At 39.3% G+C, this 19,003-nt stretch overlaps 4 protein-coding genes across 6 annotated transcripts; 3 read left to right on the forward strand and 1 right to left on the reverse strand.

The window, feature by feature from the left end:
- The first annotated feature begins 415 nt into the window (after positions 1 to 415).
- On the forward strand, positions 416 to 2,597 carry LOC135645346 (polyphenol oxidase, chloroplastic-like). The gene is made up of 2 exons (XM_065163644.1): positions 416 to 1,704; positions 1,790 to 2,597. The coding sequence occupies exons 1-2, from the start codon at positions 514 to 516 to the stop codon at positions 2,375 to 2,377; spliced, it is 1,779 nt and encodes a 592-aa protein (XP_065019716.1). The 5' UTR covers positions 416 to 513; the 3' UTR covers positions 2,378 to 2,597.
- Positions 2,598 to 3,780: 1,183 nt separating this feature from the next.
- LOC135646114 (polyphenol oxidase, chloroplastic-like) lies at positions 3,781 to 5,955 on the forward strand. The gene is made up of 2 exons (XM_065165287.1): positions 3,781 to 5,044; positions 5,147 to 5,955. The coding sequence occupies exons 1-2, from the start codon at positions 3,866 to 3,868 to the stop codon at positions 5,732 to 5,734; spliced, it is 1,767 nt and encodes a 588-aa protein (XP_065021359.1). The 5' UTR covers positions 3,781 to 3,865; the 3' UTR covers positions 5,735 to 5,955.
- A 2,141-nt stretch (positions 5,956 to 8,096) lies between these two features.
- Positions 8,097 to 13,708, reverse strand: LOC135646115 (protein HEAT STRESS TOLERANT DWD 1-like). The gene is made up of 13 exons (XM_065165288.1): positions 13,556 to 13,708; positions 13,430 to 13,477; positions 13,176 to 13,282; positions 12,995 to 13,073; positions 11,410 to 11,586; positions 11,234 to 11,332; positions 10,507 to 10,675; positions 10,313 to 10,416; positions 10,070 to 10,209; positions 9,915 to 9,987; positions 8,974 to 9,086; positions 8,695 to 8,812; positions 8,097 to 8,435 (listed from the first exon to the last, which is right to left on the reverse strand). The coding sequence occupies exons 1-13, from the start codon at positions 13,601 to 13,603 to the stop codon at positions 8,304 to 8,306; spliced, it is 1,407 nt and encodes a 468-aa protein (XP_065021360.1). The 5' UTR covers positions 13,604 to 13,708; the 3' UTR covers positions 8,097 to 8,303.
- A 1,272-nt stretch (positions 13,709 to 14,980) lies between these two features.
- On the forward strand, positions 14,981 to 18,692 carry LOC103993428 (uncharacterized). 3 transcript variants are annotated; one of them, XM_009413497.3, is made up of 5 exons: positions 14,981 to 15,232; positions 16,383 to 16,515; positions 16,829 to 17,070; positions 17,638 to 17,809; positions 18,336 to 18,692. In XM_009413497.3, exons 1-5 carry the CDS (start codon positions 15,117 to 15,119, stop codon positions 18,453 to 18,455), a joined length of 783 nt encoding a protein of 260 aa, XP_009411772.2. In that variant the 5' UTR covers positions 14,981 to 15,116; the 3' UTR covers positions 18,456 to 18,692. The 3 variants fall into 3 exon arrangements, with proteins under 3 accessions (XP_009411772.2, XP_009411773.3, XP_065019032.1); XM_009413498.3 differs by having other exon boundaries at positions 14,994 to 15,232; positions 16,379 to 16,515; XM_065162960.1 differs by adding an exon at positions 16,641 to 16,684 and having other exon boundaries at positions 15,085 to 16,515.
- Positions 18,693 to 19,003: the final 311 nt, after the last annotated feature.

Genomic DNA, 19,003 nt, shown 5'->3' on the forward strand with positions numbered 1-19,003 from the left:
TAGCGGGAGATATTTTTGCCTTCGCTATAGTAGCTGAACGATGGCATTCCACGTTTATCTCGCGGCCCGGTATCTCGTGGACTAGTAGATATACGGACACTCTTAAGAGGACTACTATGAGAGGACACGTCCAGCATGCGTCGACAGTAACGATTCAACACTAGCTTACACGCTAACGTGTCACGATATGGTTGGCGGTATTTAAATATTCGTGTGTGGGCCCGATGTAGGAGAAGATCTCCTGCGGTGCCGAGAAACAGCTACGGTGGTCCTTTCGTTGTGAAGACTAGTCAACAACGGGAGTGAAACGAGGAGCTACGCCCTCCATGATGCTTATCCAGACGCCATCGCGACGAGCTCAGTGTTCTATTTAAGGAGTACCAGTGAAGGGTTGCTCATCACCCGCCATGGCCGGTACTCGCTACATTTGCTGGCCCCTCCTTTCTCTTTAGACTCTCTCTCTCTCTCTCTCTCTCTCTCTCTCTCTCTGTGGCCTACTGAACACTAGTAGATATGTCTCTCCTGTTGAACTCTAGCCTCACCGGAGCTTCCTCTGCATGCCTCCTCCATCGAGAAAAGTGCCGCCGCCGCGGCCGCGGTCACGTCCACGGCGTGACATGCCGCCAGGGAGGTAATGATGACCGCAGAGAGGCCGCCCGGCAGCAGCGGTCCCGGTTGCTGCTGGATCGGCGCGACATGCTGTTGGGGGGGTTAGGAGGGCTTTACGGCGTGACCGCAGGGCCCAAAGTTCTGGCGGAGCCGATAATGCCGCCTGATCTGTCGAAGTGCCACGATGCCAACGCACCTGCCCTCGACAACCACTGCTGCCCGCCTTACAGCGGCAGCGAGACGATCTTGGAGTACGACTTCCCCGCTACGCCCCTCCGGGTGCGGCGACCGGCCCACCTCGTGAAGGATGATCAGGAGTATATGGACAAGTACAAGGAGGCCGTGAGGAGGATGAAGAACCTGCCGGCAGACCACCCTTGGAACTACTACCAGCAGGCGAACATCCACTGCCAGTATTGCAACGACGCCTACTACCAGCAAAATACCGACGACGTGCCCGTCCAGGTCCACTTCAGCTGGATCTTCCTCCCCTGGCACCGCTACTACCTCCACTTCTACGAGCGGATCCTCGGCAAGCTCATCGACGACGACACCTTCACCATCCCCTTCTGGAACTGGGACACCAAGGACGGCATGACGTTCCCCGCCATCTTCCAGGATGCGGCATCCCCGCTGTACGACCCGAAACGCGACCAACGTCACGTCAAGGACGGCGCGATCCTCGACCTCAAGTACGCCTACACCGAAAACACTGCATCCGACAGCGAGATCATACGGGAGAACCTCTGCTTCATACAAAAGACGTTCAAGCACAGCCTGTCGCTGGCGGAGCTGTTCATGGGGGATCCCGTGCGCGCGGGGGAGAAGGAGATCCAGGAGGCAAACGGGCAGCTGGAAGTCATCCACAATGCGGCGCACATGTGGGTCGGAGAGCCTGACGGATACAAGGAAAACATGGGCGACTTCTCCACCGCCGCCCGCGATTCTGTTTTCTTCTGCCACCATTCCAATGTCGACCGCATGTGGGACATCTACCGCAACCTCCGCGGCAACAGCGTCGAATTCAAAGACAAAGACTGGTTGGACAGCACCTTCCTCTTCCATGACGAGAACGAGCAGCTCGTCAAAGTCAAGGCAAGTCAGATGCTGTCTCGAATATATACCCATCCCTGCAAATGCAATAGAAACGTTGTACACATAACTGTTGTATACTGTGCAGATCCAGGACTGCCTTAACCCGACCAAGCTTCGGTACACGTTCGAGCAAGTTCCCCTCCCATGGCTGGGCAATATAAATTGCCAGAAGACGGCAGAGACGAAGTCCAAGTCCACGGCAGAGCTGTCGCTGAAGCGGGTGGGCGAATTCGGGACGACACCCAAAGCGCTCGACGCGAGCAACCCGCTGCGGGTGATCGTGGCAAGGCCGAAGAAGAACCGCAAGAAGAAGGAGAAGCAAGAGAAGGTGGAGGTGCTCCAGATCAAGGATATTAAGGTGACCACCAACGAGACAGCTCGCTTCGACGTCTACGTCGCCGTTCCTTACGGTGACCTCGCCGGACCCGACTACGGCGAGTTCGTGGGCAGCTTCGTGAGGCTGGCGCATAGGAAGAAGGGAAGCGACGGGACCGAAGAGCAGGGCCCCAAGAAGAAGGGAAAGCTCAAACTAGGTATTACTGCGCTGCTTGAAGACATCGATGCTGAGGACGCCGACAAGTTGGTGGTCACCCTGGTTCTCCGCACCGGGAGCGTCACTGTGGGTGGAGTTTCCATCAAACTCCTGCAGACAGATACTCCCGCCGTCATCTAAATGATGCCCTCAGATCACAGCTTCTCCCCTCTTAAGTTGGAGTGATCGTGTACTGGTGCTTCTTCCTTCGTCCATGTCGTTGTTGCGTTCCTTCGACAAGTTGGGTATGACAGTAGCAGTCGCCCGTTCCCATATGTACGTGTTGCTATCAACAGCTGTACATGTGACAACGTACAAGGCATCTTCGACTATGTCGAATTGTTAGTATAATACTACATCCATCGATATTTTTAACTGTTCAATAACGACATAAACTAACCTCTTCTCTATTCTATATACAACTTTAAGATATGATGCGTCCTGATGTATGTTGTGGAACAATTGACTTAAGGTTAAAACAATAATTTAAAGACAGAATATTCTTGGGATAGATTGGGGGGACATTTCTTGAAAGAAGCTTCATTTTCTTGCAGCTTATATTCTTTATTATAGATATAATGTATAAAACCATTCGTATATATTTTGTATGAAGCATCATTATGCAATGATTAAGGAAACACAAGTAACAATCTTGGTTCATTTGTGAGAAGATCTTGCTATCTATACTCGTAGTGTGGATAATTCCTTCGTGTTCATATCTGCCGTGTGTGACTATAATTACCTCAAAAAGAAGCTGAGCTACATGATTAGTATAGTGGGTTCGTAGTAATGGATAAATCCTTTGACAATCATAAAATCTTAAGTTCTAATTATTTGAGATCGATTTTATAATTTTTTTGTTATCATTAAGATTCATAAAATGTTATATATTTAAACAAGTTTAGAATATTTATATTTATATTTATAATTTCTATTAAGTACTTTTAAATTTTTATTTATCTCTTCTCTAATTATTAAAATTAATCATTTTATATCTTCTAATTATCACATTTCAAGCTCTTTTAAACATGTATCATATTAAAATTAATCATTTCATCTATTTGAATTATCATATTATCTTAAATAATTTTTTTTATCTTCTACTGAAGATAAAATAAAATAGAAGCATATTTTTTATTTTGATAAAAACAGGGATTTTATTGCCTTCTTAAGTAGGTTGAACAATTGTCAAATTAATGAGATTCCTCGTTTATCTCGTGGCAAGGCATCACATGGAATAGTAGATACACGGACACTTTTAAGGAGGACTATCGGGAGAGAACACGTCGACAATGTATCATCAGAAACATTCGTCGGCAGCAGACACGGATTAATATGGTTGGCCGAATTTAAATATTCGTGTATGCGCATGATGTAGGAGATCTCCAGCCCTGCCGATTGGAATAGCGGTGTTGGTCCTTTCGTCATGAAGGCTATTCAAAAACGGGGAGGTGCGCTCTGCATGTTGATTATTCACTCGCCTCTGTCCACGAGCTCACTGTTCTATTTAAGGAGGACCAGTGAAGGGCTGCTCATCACCCGCCTTGGCCAGTGTTCGATCCATTTGCTCGCGCCTTCTCTCTCTCTCTCTCTCTCTCTCTCTTTGTGGCCTACTGAACGCTAGTAGACATGGCTCTCCAGTTGAACTCTAGCTTCACCGGAGCTTCCTCTGCATGCCTCCTCCATCGGGAAAGGTCCCGCCGCCTCAACGTCCCTGTCGTGACATGCCGCCAGGGGAATAATGATGATCGCAGCGATGCCGCTCGCCAGCAGAAATCCCCGTCACTACTGGATCGGCGCGACATGCTGCTGGGGTTAGGAGGGCTTTATGGCTTGACCGCAGGACCCAAAGTTCTGGCGAAGCCGATAATGCCGCCTGATCTGTCCAAGTGCCACGATGCCAAGGCACCTGCCCTCGACAACCACTGCTGCCCGCCTTACAACCCCAGCGAGACGATCTCGGAGTACGGCTTCCCCGCTACGCCCCTCCGGGTGCGGCGGCCGGCCCACCTCGTGAAGGACGATCAGGAGTATTTGGACAAGTACAAGGAGGCCGTGAGGAGGATGAAGAATCTGCCGGCAGACCACCCTTGGAACTACTACCAGCAGGCGAACGTCCACTGCCAGTACTGCAACTACGCCTACTACCAGCAAAATACCGACGACGTGCCCGTCCAGGTCCACTTCAGCTGGATCTTCCTCCCCTGGCACCGCTACTACCTCCACTTCTACGAGCGGATCCTCGGCAAGCTCATCGACGACGACACCTTCACCATCCCCTTCTGGAACTGGGACACCAAGGACGGCATGACGTTCCCCGCCATCTTCCACGAAGAGTCATCCCCGCTGTCTGACACGAAACGCGACCAACGCCACGTCAAGGACGGCAAGATCGTCGACCTCAAGTACGCCTACACCGAAAACCCTGCCTCCAACAGCGAGATCATTCGAGAGAACCTCTGCTTCATACAGAAGACGTTCAAGCACAGCCTGTCGCTGGCGGAGCTGTTCATGGGGGATCCCGTGCGCGCGGGGGAGAAGGAGATCCAGCAGGCTAACGGGCAGCTGGAAGCCATCCACAATGCGGTGCACATGTGGGTCGGAGAGCCGTGCGGATACAAGGAAAACATGGGCGACTTCTCTACCGCCGCCCGCGATTCTGTTTTCTTCAGCCACCACTCCAATGTCGACCGCTTGTGGGAAATCTACCGGAACCTCCGCGGTAACCGCATTGAGTTCGAAGACAACGACTGGTTGGACAGCACCTTCCTCTTCTACGACGAGAACGAGAAGCTCGTCAAAGTCAAGGCAAGTCATATGCTGCCCCGACAATATACCCATCCCTGCAAATGTAACAGAACCGTACATATATGTATATATATATATACGTAACTGTTGTATACTGTGCAGATGGGGGACTGCCTCAACCCGACCAAGCTTCGGTACACGTTCGAGCAAGTTCCTCTCCCATGGCTGGGCAAAATTAATTGCCAGAAGACGACAGAGACGAAGTCCAAGTCCACGACAGAGATGTCGCTGACGCGCGTGGGAGAATTCGGGACGACGCCCAAGGCGCTCGACGCGAGCAACCCGCTGCGGGTGATCGTGGCAAGGCCGAAAAAGAACCGCAAGAAGAAGGAGAAGCAAGAGAAGGTGGAGGTGCTTCAGATCAATGATATTAAGGTGACCACCAACGAGACAGCTCGCTTCGACGTCTACGTCACGGTTCCTTACGGTGACCTCGCCGGCCCGGACTACGGCGAGTTCGTGGGCAGCTACGTGAGGCTGGCGCATAGGATGAAGGGAAGCGAGGGGACCGAAGTGCAGGGCCCCAAGAAGAAGGGAAAGCTCAAGCTAGGTATTACGCCACTGCTCGAGGACATCGATGCTGAGGACGCCGACAAGTTGGTGGTCACCCTGGTTCTCCGCACCGGGAGCGTCACCGTGGGCGGAGTTTCCATCAATCTCCTGCAGACAGATTCTACCGCCGCCATCTAAATGATGGCCTCGGATCACAGCTTCTCCCCGCTTAAGTTGGAGTGATCGATTACTGGTGCTGCTTCCTTCCTCCCTGTCGTTGTTGCTATCTTCTTGATCTGGAACGATCCTTCAATAATTAGGGCATGACAGTAGTCGTCGCCCGATCCCATATGTACGTGTTGCTCTCAACAGCTGTACATGTGACGTTATGGTGTGACTATATATTTTTATTGCGGTCATCGTTGTTTCTTTCTTATTTATGGCTTCCTACATCAAATTGTTTTCATTTGAATTATCCTAAGAATATCTTATATATAATAACATATATAAAATCAAACTATTTCTCAATTCAATAGAAGTCCTAAATCATCAAAAACTACAGTAAAATGAAAAGATACACATCTCAACCCCAATTTGGCATGTTCTCATGCGTAAAAGTTCCGACCCGAGCGAAGGAGCGGTTAAACAAATGAAACGCCCCCAAACAAGAGAATAAATAATTTTGAATTTTCATCTTTCAATAAGCTCTTAATTTATTATTTTTTAATTATAAAATGTATTGTTGTTTAAGGAATTTTCTATCACCGAGCTACATAGCTCGTGAGAGTCCCACGTTGCACTCCAAATGCATGACCGAGTTGGTAAGGAATACTACAATAGCGAGTAACGTGGAACGGTGAATATAATAAATACTACATCATCCGAACTTGTACAAGTGATAACTTGGAGTAAGGCATCTTTGACTAGTCAAACTCAAGTTAATGAATCAACTGTCCTTTCCAAACAATACTGATCAATATCCATCGATATTTTAAACTGTTCAACTGTCCTTTCCAAACTCGTGGTGTCCGTATTGCCAACGTGGAAAGGCGGCAATGCGTGACTGAAGCGTTCTGCTTTGGTCACATCTGCTGTCTTTGACTCTAATTGCCTAAATAAGGAGCTGAGATACATAATTAATAATGAAGTGGGTTCCATGCAACTGTCAAACCCTTCAACAATAATAAAATGAAAAGTTTAAATTATTTCGGAATGGCTACATGATTTTTTATTATCATTAAAATATATAATATATATAATTAAATTTAAAAATATTTATTTTTTTATTTATTATTTCTATTAAAAAATTTATGTCTTCATGTTATCTCTTTTTATATCATTAATATTAATCATTTGATTTTGTTGACTATTACATCCTGACGTCTATTAAAATCTGTTATCGTTATCTTAAATGATCTTTTTTTATCTTATCCTCTATCGAAGTCATATCTTGTTCATTAATAATTTTTTTTTCTTATCTATCTTTCCTATTAATTTTTTTTTCCTATCATCTCGACAACATAAAAAAAATTTATATATTTTTTTCTTGACTGTTCAATACGTAAATTCATAAAGCATTACCGGTCTCACAACTATCTTATAATTTTTTTCTTTTAATCTCAAAAGTATCATTTCAGGATCACATAGGACTCGTAACTCGCCTTATAATTTTTTTCTTTTAATCTCAAAAGTATCATTTCAGGATCACATAGGACTCGTAACTCGCCTCATAATCTTAACAATACTATTTTTATTATATAAATAATAGTTTCATCGATCTCTCCATCTTATTGAATAATTGATCCAAGATACCTAAAGCTTTTGTTTAAAATGACTTCTTGTTCATCCAATTTAATTATATTCTCTTATCTATTTTTAGAATCACTAAATTTTTTTTATATATATTCAATTGGAGTGAGATCTTTATTTTCTAAGGCTTACCACTATAACTTAAGTTTATAATTAATTTTACTTAAGACTCTCATTGTTAATAAAAAATTTACTAAACACTTTGTATAATTATACTACTAGTAGTTATATTATCATATATATATTTAATAACATCAATATAATTAATGGATATATCATTCTTTTCTAAAATCAACCATAGTATATCTTTAAGAACCATATCATACATTTTTTCTAAGTCAATAAAAAGCATATATGAATATTTTTTTTTTCTCTCTATACATTTTCATTAATTATCTTAATAAATAAATTATTTTTATAATTATCTTATATGATAAGTTACTCCCGGACAACCTTCTAACCCACTATTGATTAATATTTATATTTATAAGATTGACATACAATGTTGATTAATATTTATATTTATAAGATTGACATACAATGTTGATTAATATTTATATTTATAAGATTGACATACAATTGATAAATATTTCTAACCCTTAAGTTTTAGCCAAAAGATGAGATACAATGTTGGCTAACCAAACATACAAAATGTTTTCAACCTTCGTTGTGTCTTCGTTAGGAAAAAGGAAAACGTTATGCTCTTCCGTCAACACATCTTGACAGTTTTTTCTTCTTCCTTTTTTTGCAGTTCTTAGAATGTTTGGGCGATCGATAACTGATTCACGGTAGAAATAGTACAGGCACACCTGCTTAAAGAAATTCTGTTACACTTAGATAAGAACAAAAGTTGATTAAAGCATAGATCAAAACTGGTGCCAGCTAGAGAACTGGATCTTGCGGCATTTTGACTGCAGTTGCTGATGCATTGTCCAGATATGCTCTTCGCCTAAATAGATTAGGCATCAGTCGAAGGAAGAGTAGTGTCAATATTTGCAGGCATCAAAATGTTGAAGCCATCAGCTGCTGTCGATGTGACCATTCCGGGAATCTGTGTGTGCCAATGCAATTCCTTCAAATCCTTTTGACCCTGTTCATCCCAAAACAAAACTCTCCAAGTCAACTAACAAGTGTTTTAATCCATAATGTAATGGTTTCACGATGACTAATTATTTATATAACTAGCTCAGTACAAACTAGTCATATAAATGAACAAGAATTAGTTATAGATTCAGCCTAGACCTACCGAACATAAATCAGAATCACCAACTATACAACATGTAGACTGACATCCATTAATTTAGCAAACCAACAACTCGAGCACAAAATAGCTGGAAGATAATAAATACCTGATGAACAAAAAGCAGTTGTGGTGGTAAGTCTTGGGCCACATTCACTTGCTCTTTCATCTTAGCTTTAAATTCTGCCTCCTCCTCTTCATCCTTTTCTAATGAAAGGTCCCATATCCTGAATATGAAAAAGAGACAAAACATATCAAATGACTTCCAGAAATATAAACACACATGTAAACCACCAAAAGTGAAAACTTAGGAGAAATAAAAAGCGAGGAGGAAGAGAGAGGAAGGGGGTTGTTCTTCAGACTGGGCCTTTGTAAATAGAATACTCACGTCAACTGATTATCTGCAGATGCAACAGCTAAAGTAGATGCTTCATGTGGGCTCCACTCAATGGATGTGATGGGTTGTTTGTGATACTCAAAGTGAGCCACTAATGAGTCACCCTGTATGGTGAAAAGTTTAATGAATCATACAACTAATTTCAGCTCCAACCACCATAGAGCTAAGAGAACAAAATGAACAAGAAGAATAAAATGCCCAAATTCCAATCACAGTTTTCCACAACATGACTAGCTTTATTGGTGCACTGGAACAACACTGTAGAGTAAAGAAACTAGCATTTGTTTTCTTTCTTATTTGACAGATAGATCAAACTGAACAAATGATAAAAGATCCAAGTGAGTGCAAAAAGATATCTTGATTAAAAGAGATTTGAAAAAAATACTTAAAAATAATTCCCTAGACTGCTATAAAAATGATTTTGCTGTCATTTTGACAACGCAAAATATGAAATCAACTCACAAATGTAACTGACATCATGAGTAATATGAAAAATTATAAACAAAAGAGGGACAAAAGTTCCTATCCAAGGAAGAAAAACAAATCCATAGCATGTATAATGTGGATCTCTACAACATACATAAACACACTAACAATGAAATATCACTTGTAAAATTAAAGTATCATTAAAAAAAATCCTGGGCAACAGTTTTTCCCTGCAGGTATCATCATTTCTAAGTCCACCATAGGCTAAAAGTTATGGTGCAGGAAATTGTTCTATTTTAAGTAGCACATGACACAAGTATCACAAACTCCTGGACAATGCATCTTCATTAATACAATAGGAAACGACACTTGATAAATCAGATTACTTTTCATTTGAAACAAAGCTCAATGGTGAATCAGAGGTAAAAGTGCATCGGCCAATTGTCTGAATCCATTCCATATCTTATTGAAGCAAGATTACAACAGAAAAAAGATATAAGAATTACCTTAATCAGTCTAAGATCACGAATAGAAAAGGTACCATCATCGCTTCCGGAAGCAATCATACAGCTTGCTAGTCTAATCAAAAAATAAAAGCAAGGAAATCTGAATTAAAAGATGAATCACAAGCAGATGTTCAAACAAAAATAAAATTCCATACCGATTCCATGAGATAACATTGACATCAGTGTTGTGTGCCTTTACAGAAAGTGCTGGCGACTTTCCCAGTCTGGTATCCCATATTGCTATAGTTCCATCCACCGAACATGAAGCAAAAACATCAGCTTCTGTTGGACTCCACTGCAAGAATAGCAAAATGGTAATCAGGATCAATTAAGATTTTATAAATCAGAATATTTTGAATGTTGACAATAAAAAATATCAAGGATAGTAAGAAACCTACTTGTAAATCTTCCACGCTAGCAGCATGTCCAACAAAGGGACTTGAATCCACATTCCATGTTTCAGCAGAAGGTTCCCACAAGTGAATAGAACTATTGCAATCACCTTGAGCAACAATAGTAGATGAAAAACACACATTAAAAGGAAATCCTAAGATGAAGTAACCACACAAATTTTGGCATGCATTAGAGGTACCAGAGACAAGCCTTCCAGGAACAATAGGACTCCAATCAATAGCATAGCCTTCATCTTTGTGACCACCAAACTTTACAATGGGAGAGAGTCGATGTATGCTATTTCCTCCAACGGTTGTGTCTGAAACAGATTCTGCTAAAGCATTCAAAAGTGTGCTTATGTCCCAAACCTGCATAAAAATGGAGCAAGACAATTTGGTCATAAACAGCTAAAAAACCATAAAGTCAGTAGTATGTATATAATATCACTTTAAGAAAAACTATATAGGTTTGCAAGTTCTAAGAAAAATAGTCATCTAAAACTGATGTGCTGAGTTGATCATTTTGCACCTATATTTTGCATAGGGAAAAATTTACTCCCAATACATCTTGCATATATATAGTATGTAAAAATGGAAGTTTATGTCCAATTTAATTGATCTCTTGTGCTTGTATGCATGCCTGACATTTTATCACGAGTTTATCAGGGCAGTGTAATCCTTTATGGTGATAATTTATCTAAATTAGTTGCAAACATGCAACTTATTCAAAGTTACCCAGTTGTATGCAATGAAGCAAGATGCATGTGACAGACTTAGAGAACTACTTCAAAGTACAAGAACCAAAACAATTGACAGATCAAGATTCAATTTGGTGCCTGTGGACAATATTTACAACGATGGTACATTACATGTAAAATAACCTGTAGCCATTTATTCAAGAGGCAAATTGCTGAAGGAGTGACTAACCTGGACATGACCAGTATCAGCCCATGTAGCACATATATGAGGTCTTTGAATCATGGAGCGTATGCGATTTACACATCCTTGATGAGCCACTTTATGCAACTGTTATTACATTTTATTAGTGAGCAAAACTTGTAATCTCCAAGTAGAGCATCAGAGACATGAAACAGATTACTCACATGTAGAACAGGTTGTGAAGATTTATCATCTTCATCATCATCGTCTTCATCGCTGCTGCTCTCACTATCCATGTCAACATCATTGTCAGCGGTCGAAACAGGGACTAGTTCACGCTTCTTCCCAGATATATTTGAGAGCTTAAAAATTCCAAGATAATTCCAGGATGCTTGTTCGGCCTGCCAAGAACAAATAGAATCACATCTTTAAGACAAACTATCCAATATGATCAGTAGCTTATTTTTATCTAGCTGCAAGTTCATATCTCTAGTCTACTCCAATACAAATATAGCTCTTTGAAGAACATTAAGTTGATTATTAAAGTGGCTCAAATTATTGACAATAAACAACAACTAAGCAAAAATAATAAAATTAAGTTTCTTATCAAAGTGGCCAATACCAAAGATGCAATGAGCTTTATCAAACAGCAGATCTACACACAAGTCACAAGGATCAAGACATTTTTAAGTTTTAGGGAGGACCAATATATATAATCTTACATCTACATGCAAAGATGCTAACCATGACTCAGGCTCCTGAGACCCAAGTTGCAATGAAGCATTATTACTGAGGTAAGGAGCTTTAAACTAATTATTTGAGGAGGTGCAACATGATTCATCTTGTTGATGGAATCTTGTCCAAATGACCTTCCATTTAGTCTCACGTAAGTATTTGTAGCTAGTATTGACCAATTTAGCTACTTGTACACTATTGAAAAGGTAGTTGAAAAAAAAACATTTTGATAGTTACTACTCCAAGCTCTTGTCAGTTGTCATCACAACTATAGTAATTCATTTTCTCCTTTTTCTTATATTCCAATTTTTTGCTTTGACCACTCATGGGTTTGATTATCAAGTTTTATTTTAGCAACAACCATCTAGAACTTCTAGATCTCCAGAAGACATATTGATTTGCTATTATAAACAAGAACACAAACATTGGTATGATTTCTCTAGCTAAAACCAATCTTGTAGGCTAAATCCAACAAGATGTTTTAAACTCTCAGGGGCATTTGGTCAAAGGTCCATGTTAATAGGATGTGACAAAGAGAATGCTAAATGTAAAATTATACAAAGGAGAAAACAGAAGAAAGAAATGTAAAATTTAGCATCTGAAAGCTGACAACTCCAGAAACGATATCCGACTTTCCCTATCCAAAAAGAACTCGTAACCTTTTCAATCTGAATACAATAAAAATCAGAAAGGTATATCCAGTTACTAACAGAAGTTGCTGATGAGGCATAGTTCACCCTTGACTTTCCTATCTTGACTAAAATTGTGAGAAAGAGTTTCTTACTCTGATTCCAACTAGGATTTAATTGTCCACCCACTTTATGAACTGGATTAACCATTTTCAAACATAGTTGATTATTATATATCTCTCGATACATCAAGTTGCTGCAAATAAAACATAAACGTCCTTAACACCACAATTAGTGAAGAGGAACCTGATTACTATATGAACTCCTGCCCATTTAGCATCCACAACATAAGAATTTGACAGCAAACAGTCACTTGATGGATTTCTTCATCAATATTTCTGTAAATATATACAAACTTTAAGACTAAAAGTAGCAGGAAAAGTACCTGGGTTCCGGCAACACCATAAAATGTGTGTGGAAACTCTGACCGAACCAATCCCAAAGAATCATGCACTATGTCAAAACTGCAACAACAGAGCAAAATGTAAAAACAAAAGATAATAATAATACAAGAAACTGCTCTACAACAAAAAAAAAATTCAAATTATTTTTTTTTTCAATTCCACCTCAAACAGGGCCATCCAATACTAAATGCACGTAGGTAATTGTATGTCGAAGGATCAAACTGCAGCTCTTCACCCTCTTCTAACTGATCTACACCGGGTTGCCATACCTAAGCAAAGACAAAACAAAAAAAGAAAGACACCCTAAACATCAGAAACTCGACCAATATATTCAAATCGTCAGTGCTTCCACAATTAAATTCAACCTTCAAAAGAACTTAATTCATAAGAACTCAACCATCACTTTTTCGTCTCACCTTAGCCGGTGCGGAGGGCACCGAGGAAGACTCGCTCTTCTTCGATCCCTACAAGAGAAGAAAGGAACAACTTTAATTGGATAGATGGTGGAGGAAAAAAGAGAAGCTGCAGGAGTTGGGAAACACCTTATTCTTTCTTTTAGCCTTCTTGGGATTCTTGAGACTCCTCACCATCGTCTCGGACGTGAAATCCCAACTCGAATGAATCCCCGATGGAGGCGTAGCGAGGAGCAAGCGTCGGAGGTGAGATCGCAAAACCCTAGAACGGTGTGTGACTCGACTGGCAACGCGAGGAGGTCGACACTTAAAAACCTTGGACGGATGCGGTCGATACGAACCGGACCAGGTCGGACCTAACCAGCTCGGTACATTCCGTAATTGATGTGGGCTCCTAATTTTGAGGCCTATGTGATTTTATTCTATATTAAACTTAGTTTGTAGAGATAAATCTCAGATAATACAGTTTAGATCACGTAAGACTAACACTAATCATGTGAGATGTAGTTTTAGTATCACTACGAGTAGATGGAGGATGTAATTGGGATGAATGGATAAAAACTAATTTAAATAAAACGTTTAGATATCAAATATCTTGTATAAAAAAAACATTTTATCTCGAAAAAAAACCATTTTACCCAATGATATTTCCCTAATTGATTTTTATCTTAAGACTTTTTTTATTAATTTGATAAAAATATCTTTCATCCTCCATCAATCGTCTTCATCATTATCGTCCTTCCCCTCCCTCACCTGTGCCACTTCCACAATTCACATCTTTATCATCTGTCTTCCTTACCTAACTTGATCGACAACGTTGCAAAGAGGTGAGAGGAAAAAAGGGAAGGGAGAAGGCGACAAATAGTGCTACTCATGGTGAGCACAGGGAGCAATGACAAAGGTGATTTGGGCAATTGGTGAAGGGTATAAGATATTTTTCATCAAATTATTAAAAAAGATTATCCGTAGGTAAAAATAAGTTAGGTGAGTGTCATTTAATAAAAACTCAATAAAAAAATTTTAGGTAAAATGCTAAAAAGACAATATATTTTATGAGATTATTTTTTATAATATATGTTTACTATTTATATTATATTTTTAAATTTTTAATATTTGTAAACTATTATTTATAAATAAACGTAAATACTATCTTTTTTCTCCTCTAAGAACGTCGAGAGGACGACCAACGATATCAACGATAACAATGAGCGACTAACGATATTGACGATAACAGTGAGCTACGTTGATGATGGCGTCAACAATGAGAGTCATTTGCCACATACATCAAGGAAGCAATAAGTTATGGAAATAAAAAATAAAATCGATAATATTATAATAGTAAATAATAAAATAATATTTTTATTATTTTTTTAAAGAGTTGAGATTGTGAATAGCAAATAGGAGATGTGAATAGTAAGCTCTAGGCGACCTTTTTGAGGACCGAACTCGAGCTACGTAGTTCCCGAGGAAATAATGGCCCAGCGGCCAGGGTTTCGAAAGAACAAATAGTCCAAAACCTTAATATCTCGATCCAAGTCCGGCCCAAGGAAATAATGGCCGGCGCTGTTGCGACACGATACTTCGCGAAATGGTAGAAACCATCAAGAGTTGATGATGGGGATTCTCTTCTCGCGTATCTTTATCACCCCCCTCGACTTTGTGGGGGTCGTTACCGGTTCGGGGTCTTGAAATGGAAAATGGGGTGAGAAGATGGTTGGTCAACGTCTCGCAGTGGAATCCTTCGGAGGCTCAGTTTGCATCCGTTATTTCTCTCTTTCCGGTGGATGAGCAGACAGCCATCACCAGGTCACTTTTGATTTATTCTTATGATATTATTACTGCCCTTTCGCAGGTCTTGTTGTTCGTCAGAATAGATTAAGAGAGCTTTTTTTCGATTAAGATGATAGCTTTCGAGTAAAAGTTGGGTTTTGAACTGTCTGCGATGATCGTCTGGAAAATTGTTCGAAATTATCTTTTTTTTTATAGGATTGAGCCTGCAATAAATAAGCACATGAACATTGGGAGTCATTCCAATGTTCCCGAAGCAAAAGATAAGCACTTTTGTTCCCGAAGCAAAAGGGTTGTTTTACCTTGGGAGTCATTCCAATCTGATATGCATTCGCTTCTCTTAAGCATTGACACCTGGAAATTATTGTGAATATGAAGTTGAAGGACAGTTTTCACATAGACGTGTATGATGTGCATGCTCAAATCTAATTTACCTCCTTTTCATTTATGGATTTCGATCTCGAATATCTTGAACATTTAACAAGGGGAAGCAAAAAGAGGAGCTTCAAATGTTTTTTGCTTAACTTTTGCCCTCTTTTCATGCCTTTTCTGTGTGCACTTGTTGCCCATAACCTGCTGCCTAATTCCTGACTGCATTATCCTTCCAGTTTTGGTGGACTTTGTGCATTTAAGGATGTCACTGCTGCTACAGAATGTCATCCTATTCCACACCTTAAACAAAAACATGCCCAAAATAATAATTTATCATCTCTTATGAGATGTAAAGGGTAAACTTTAGAAGGACTTGGTCATTGTGCCACATAGTTCCCATTTTGATTTAAAGTAGGTTTTGCCATATCATTATCTTAGCTTGTTTGACGGTTCAGTCCAACATATCATTCATAAAGGGTTAATGTGGTTCATCAAGGTGTGGCTGCTGGATACTACCTACATGGATGGATAAAAGGAAGTACTTGTTTCTGCAATGTGTTTGGTTTTTTGCTTTTCAGTTTCAATGACTTAGTCACTTGCTTATGTTATTTATCCTCTTTGAGTTTTTTCCGTAAACATCCACTAGTGTCTATCTATCTATTTGTGTTCCTACTAGATATATCTGTATGTATGATGACAAGCTGATCAAGTTTTGAGTTGTGTATATTAATCAGCATGCACCGTTCCACAAAGTTGGACCGGTCGATCTTCTTATATCAAACTTGCATATAGATAGGTACATAAAGTTCGAGGACAAGAAACGGGCACTTGTCAGTCGATTACTTCAGTACTCACTTGTGCATGAAGTTTTGGGTATACCTTTTGACAAGATTATCATTCACCGCACAGCTGAGGGAAAACCATATCTGGTATGATTGTTGTTCTGTTTAGTCATCATTTTCATTGGTCCAGATCTGCTTTCTATGTATCTGTAGATTTAAATCAATCGTCTCCTATATATGAAATATTGGCTCCTAATTTGGATCAAGAGTAGGAAATGTGCAGCATATGGTTGCAAAGTTGAAAGCTTGTTGCGAGGTATTTCAATAGACTGATATAGATAAATTAAAAATCATTGCATTACGAACAATGTTTTAAAAATCACATATGGATAATGCTTTATTTAGTTTCTTGTTTACATTTCTTGTTGTCTAATTTTGTGTTTGTATACAATCTTTGCAGAAAAATAGTATAGATTTTCCATTTTCAAATTTCAACTTCAATGTATCACATCATGGAGATTATGTGGGCATAGCATCTGAGCCGCTGTGCCTTGTTGGTTTGGATATTGTTTCCATTACAACCCCCAAGCAAGAAACAGAACTTGAGTTCATCAATAATTTTTCGCCATATTTAACTGTTTTAGAGTGGAAGAACATTGCGCATGCTGGTAGTTCAGAAGAAATGTTGGCTGAATTCTACAGGTATATGAATTTTGAATCTGATCATCATTATGATTCTAGAAAAAATCTCAAAAAACGAGTATCTTGCATTCACATGCTACTTTTTTTGCAGGTATCTTTATCTCATTCATGTCTCAGGGTTGTAGTTGCATAGTATATGAAATTATTTTAATTTAAAATGAAATTTAAGATCAAAACTATTATTGAAGTACCCCCTAGTACCAGCTATTAACTTGGTCTATTATTGAAGTACATTTAGAGCCCAAGTGGTGATAATTTCGTTGACGTACTTAGTCATTGCCAGTTTTGGTATCATGACTATGACTTGAGTAGTTATTATACGCTGTTTTGCATACATGACCATTTCCTCCAGCCTAATATGTCCTTTTGTTTTTTAAATGCAATAAGAACAAGCGTATGCATTGTAAATTAGTTAACTTCTAGTATAAAGTTTAGACCCTTCGTCATGGATATTATGCATTAATAATCTCTCCACTTGCGAAAGTTTAGTACGATTTCTTATTAGAATAAATTGTGTTGGAAGCAATCACATACATTTTTTTTAAACTGCTTTGTGTTGGATTGTAGATACTGGTGTCTGAAGGAGGCATTTGTGAAAGCTATTGGTGCTGGGTTGGGCTATGGCTTGTGCAGATTAGAATTTCACCATACAAACTGGACTGGCATATCTGTTTATATTGATGGAGTTGAATCAAAGAAATGGAGGTTTTCACTTTCCAAGCTTGACGAAAAACATTGGGTCTGTTCTTCTGTCAGTTGTTTTTCTTAAGATTAAAATGTGTCCTCTGAACTTAAGAAATATAGTATTTTGTGCTTTCTGCATCCGTTAAAGATGTGCAACTGGTATTGTCTAGGTTATCTTGGTTGTAAAATGAAAAAAGTTCATTACAGAAACATGTAAAGGATAGAACATGGAACAGAACATTTCGACAAAATACAACTTTGACATCTTTGTGCGTTTGATGTATGCAAAATTTTCAACTCACTGGATCATGCATGATTCTAATTTTAAAATTAGAACTTCTCATGATTTTGATTGAGATGCGAATAAATATTACATGCAAGTCTCGAATGTACCATTTCATGATTTTGATGGAAGCATCAGTTTGAAAATGCTGAATTTCATTTGGAAAAAGAAAATGACATTTAGGCACTTTTAATGAAGATATGTGCTTAGTGTTTGATAGGCTTGGTGATTCCATTACTCCCATTTGCACAACCTGCTTTCTTTACATGTTTCTGAACTTGTGAGTTTGGTTTTGCAGGTGTCTATAGCAAGCGGACTTCCAAATAAAGTTGATGAACTGTGTTGCAGCAATTTGTCGCTTCCAGAGCTTGGATTCACCTTCCGCACCGTGGAAGAACTCATTTCAAATGTTCATTGAGGGAGCCTGATATTTACATGAGGGTTTAGTCAATTAGTAGTTCTTTAGCGGTCTGATTGAGATTCCATTCAGTTGTCACAAGCAAGATTTGTAGAACTAATCTGAATCTTTACTCTTTATGTATGATAGCACCATTGTTAGGCCTTTGCCCCTACTTTCATGGCAGATGACAATTTATGTATGGATATTGTTATAATCTCACATATCACTTAATATTCAAAGTTTTCTTTCATTCAATATATGTATAAGTTTTTGCAGTTTGTAATATGAAAAAAAAAAAGTCGAATTCTTAGGATAAGATATGCAATTGTTTTTTGTATCCGTAAATATTCATATTTATTATACGTGATGTGTGATATGAAACCAAAATAAGAATATTAAGTGATGTGTGATATGAAACAAGTAATATGAATATGTCTATATATTTTCATACCGGTAATACTATTTTTTTTTTCTCAATATTGTCATATTAGTTTCATAAAATATGAATTATATTTAAAAAATATTCATATTTTTTAAAAAATATAATTCATATTTTATGAAACTAA

Source organism: Musa acuminata, chromosome BXJ3-8 (genome assembly GCF_036884655.1).
Source record: "Musa acuminata AAA Group cultivar baxijiao chromosome BXJ3-8, Cavendish_Baxijiao_AAA, whole genome shotgun sequence".
Lineage (NCBI taxonomy): Eukaryota > Viridiplantae > Streptophyta > Magnoliopsida > Zingiberales > Musaceae > Musa > Musa acuminata.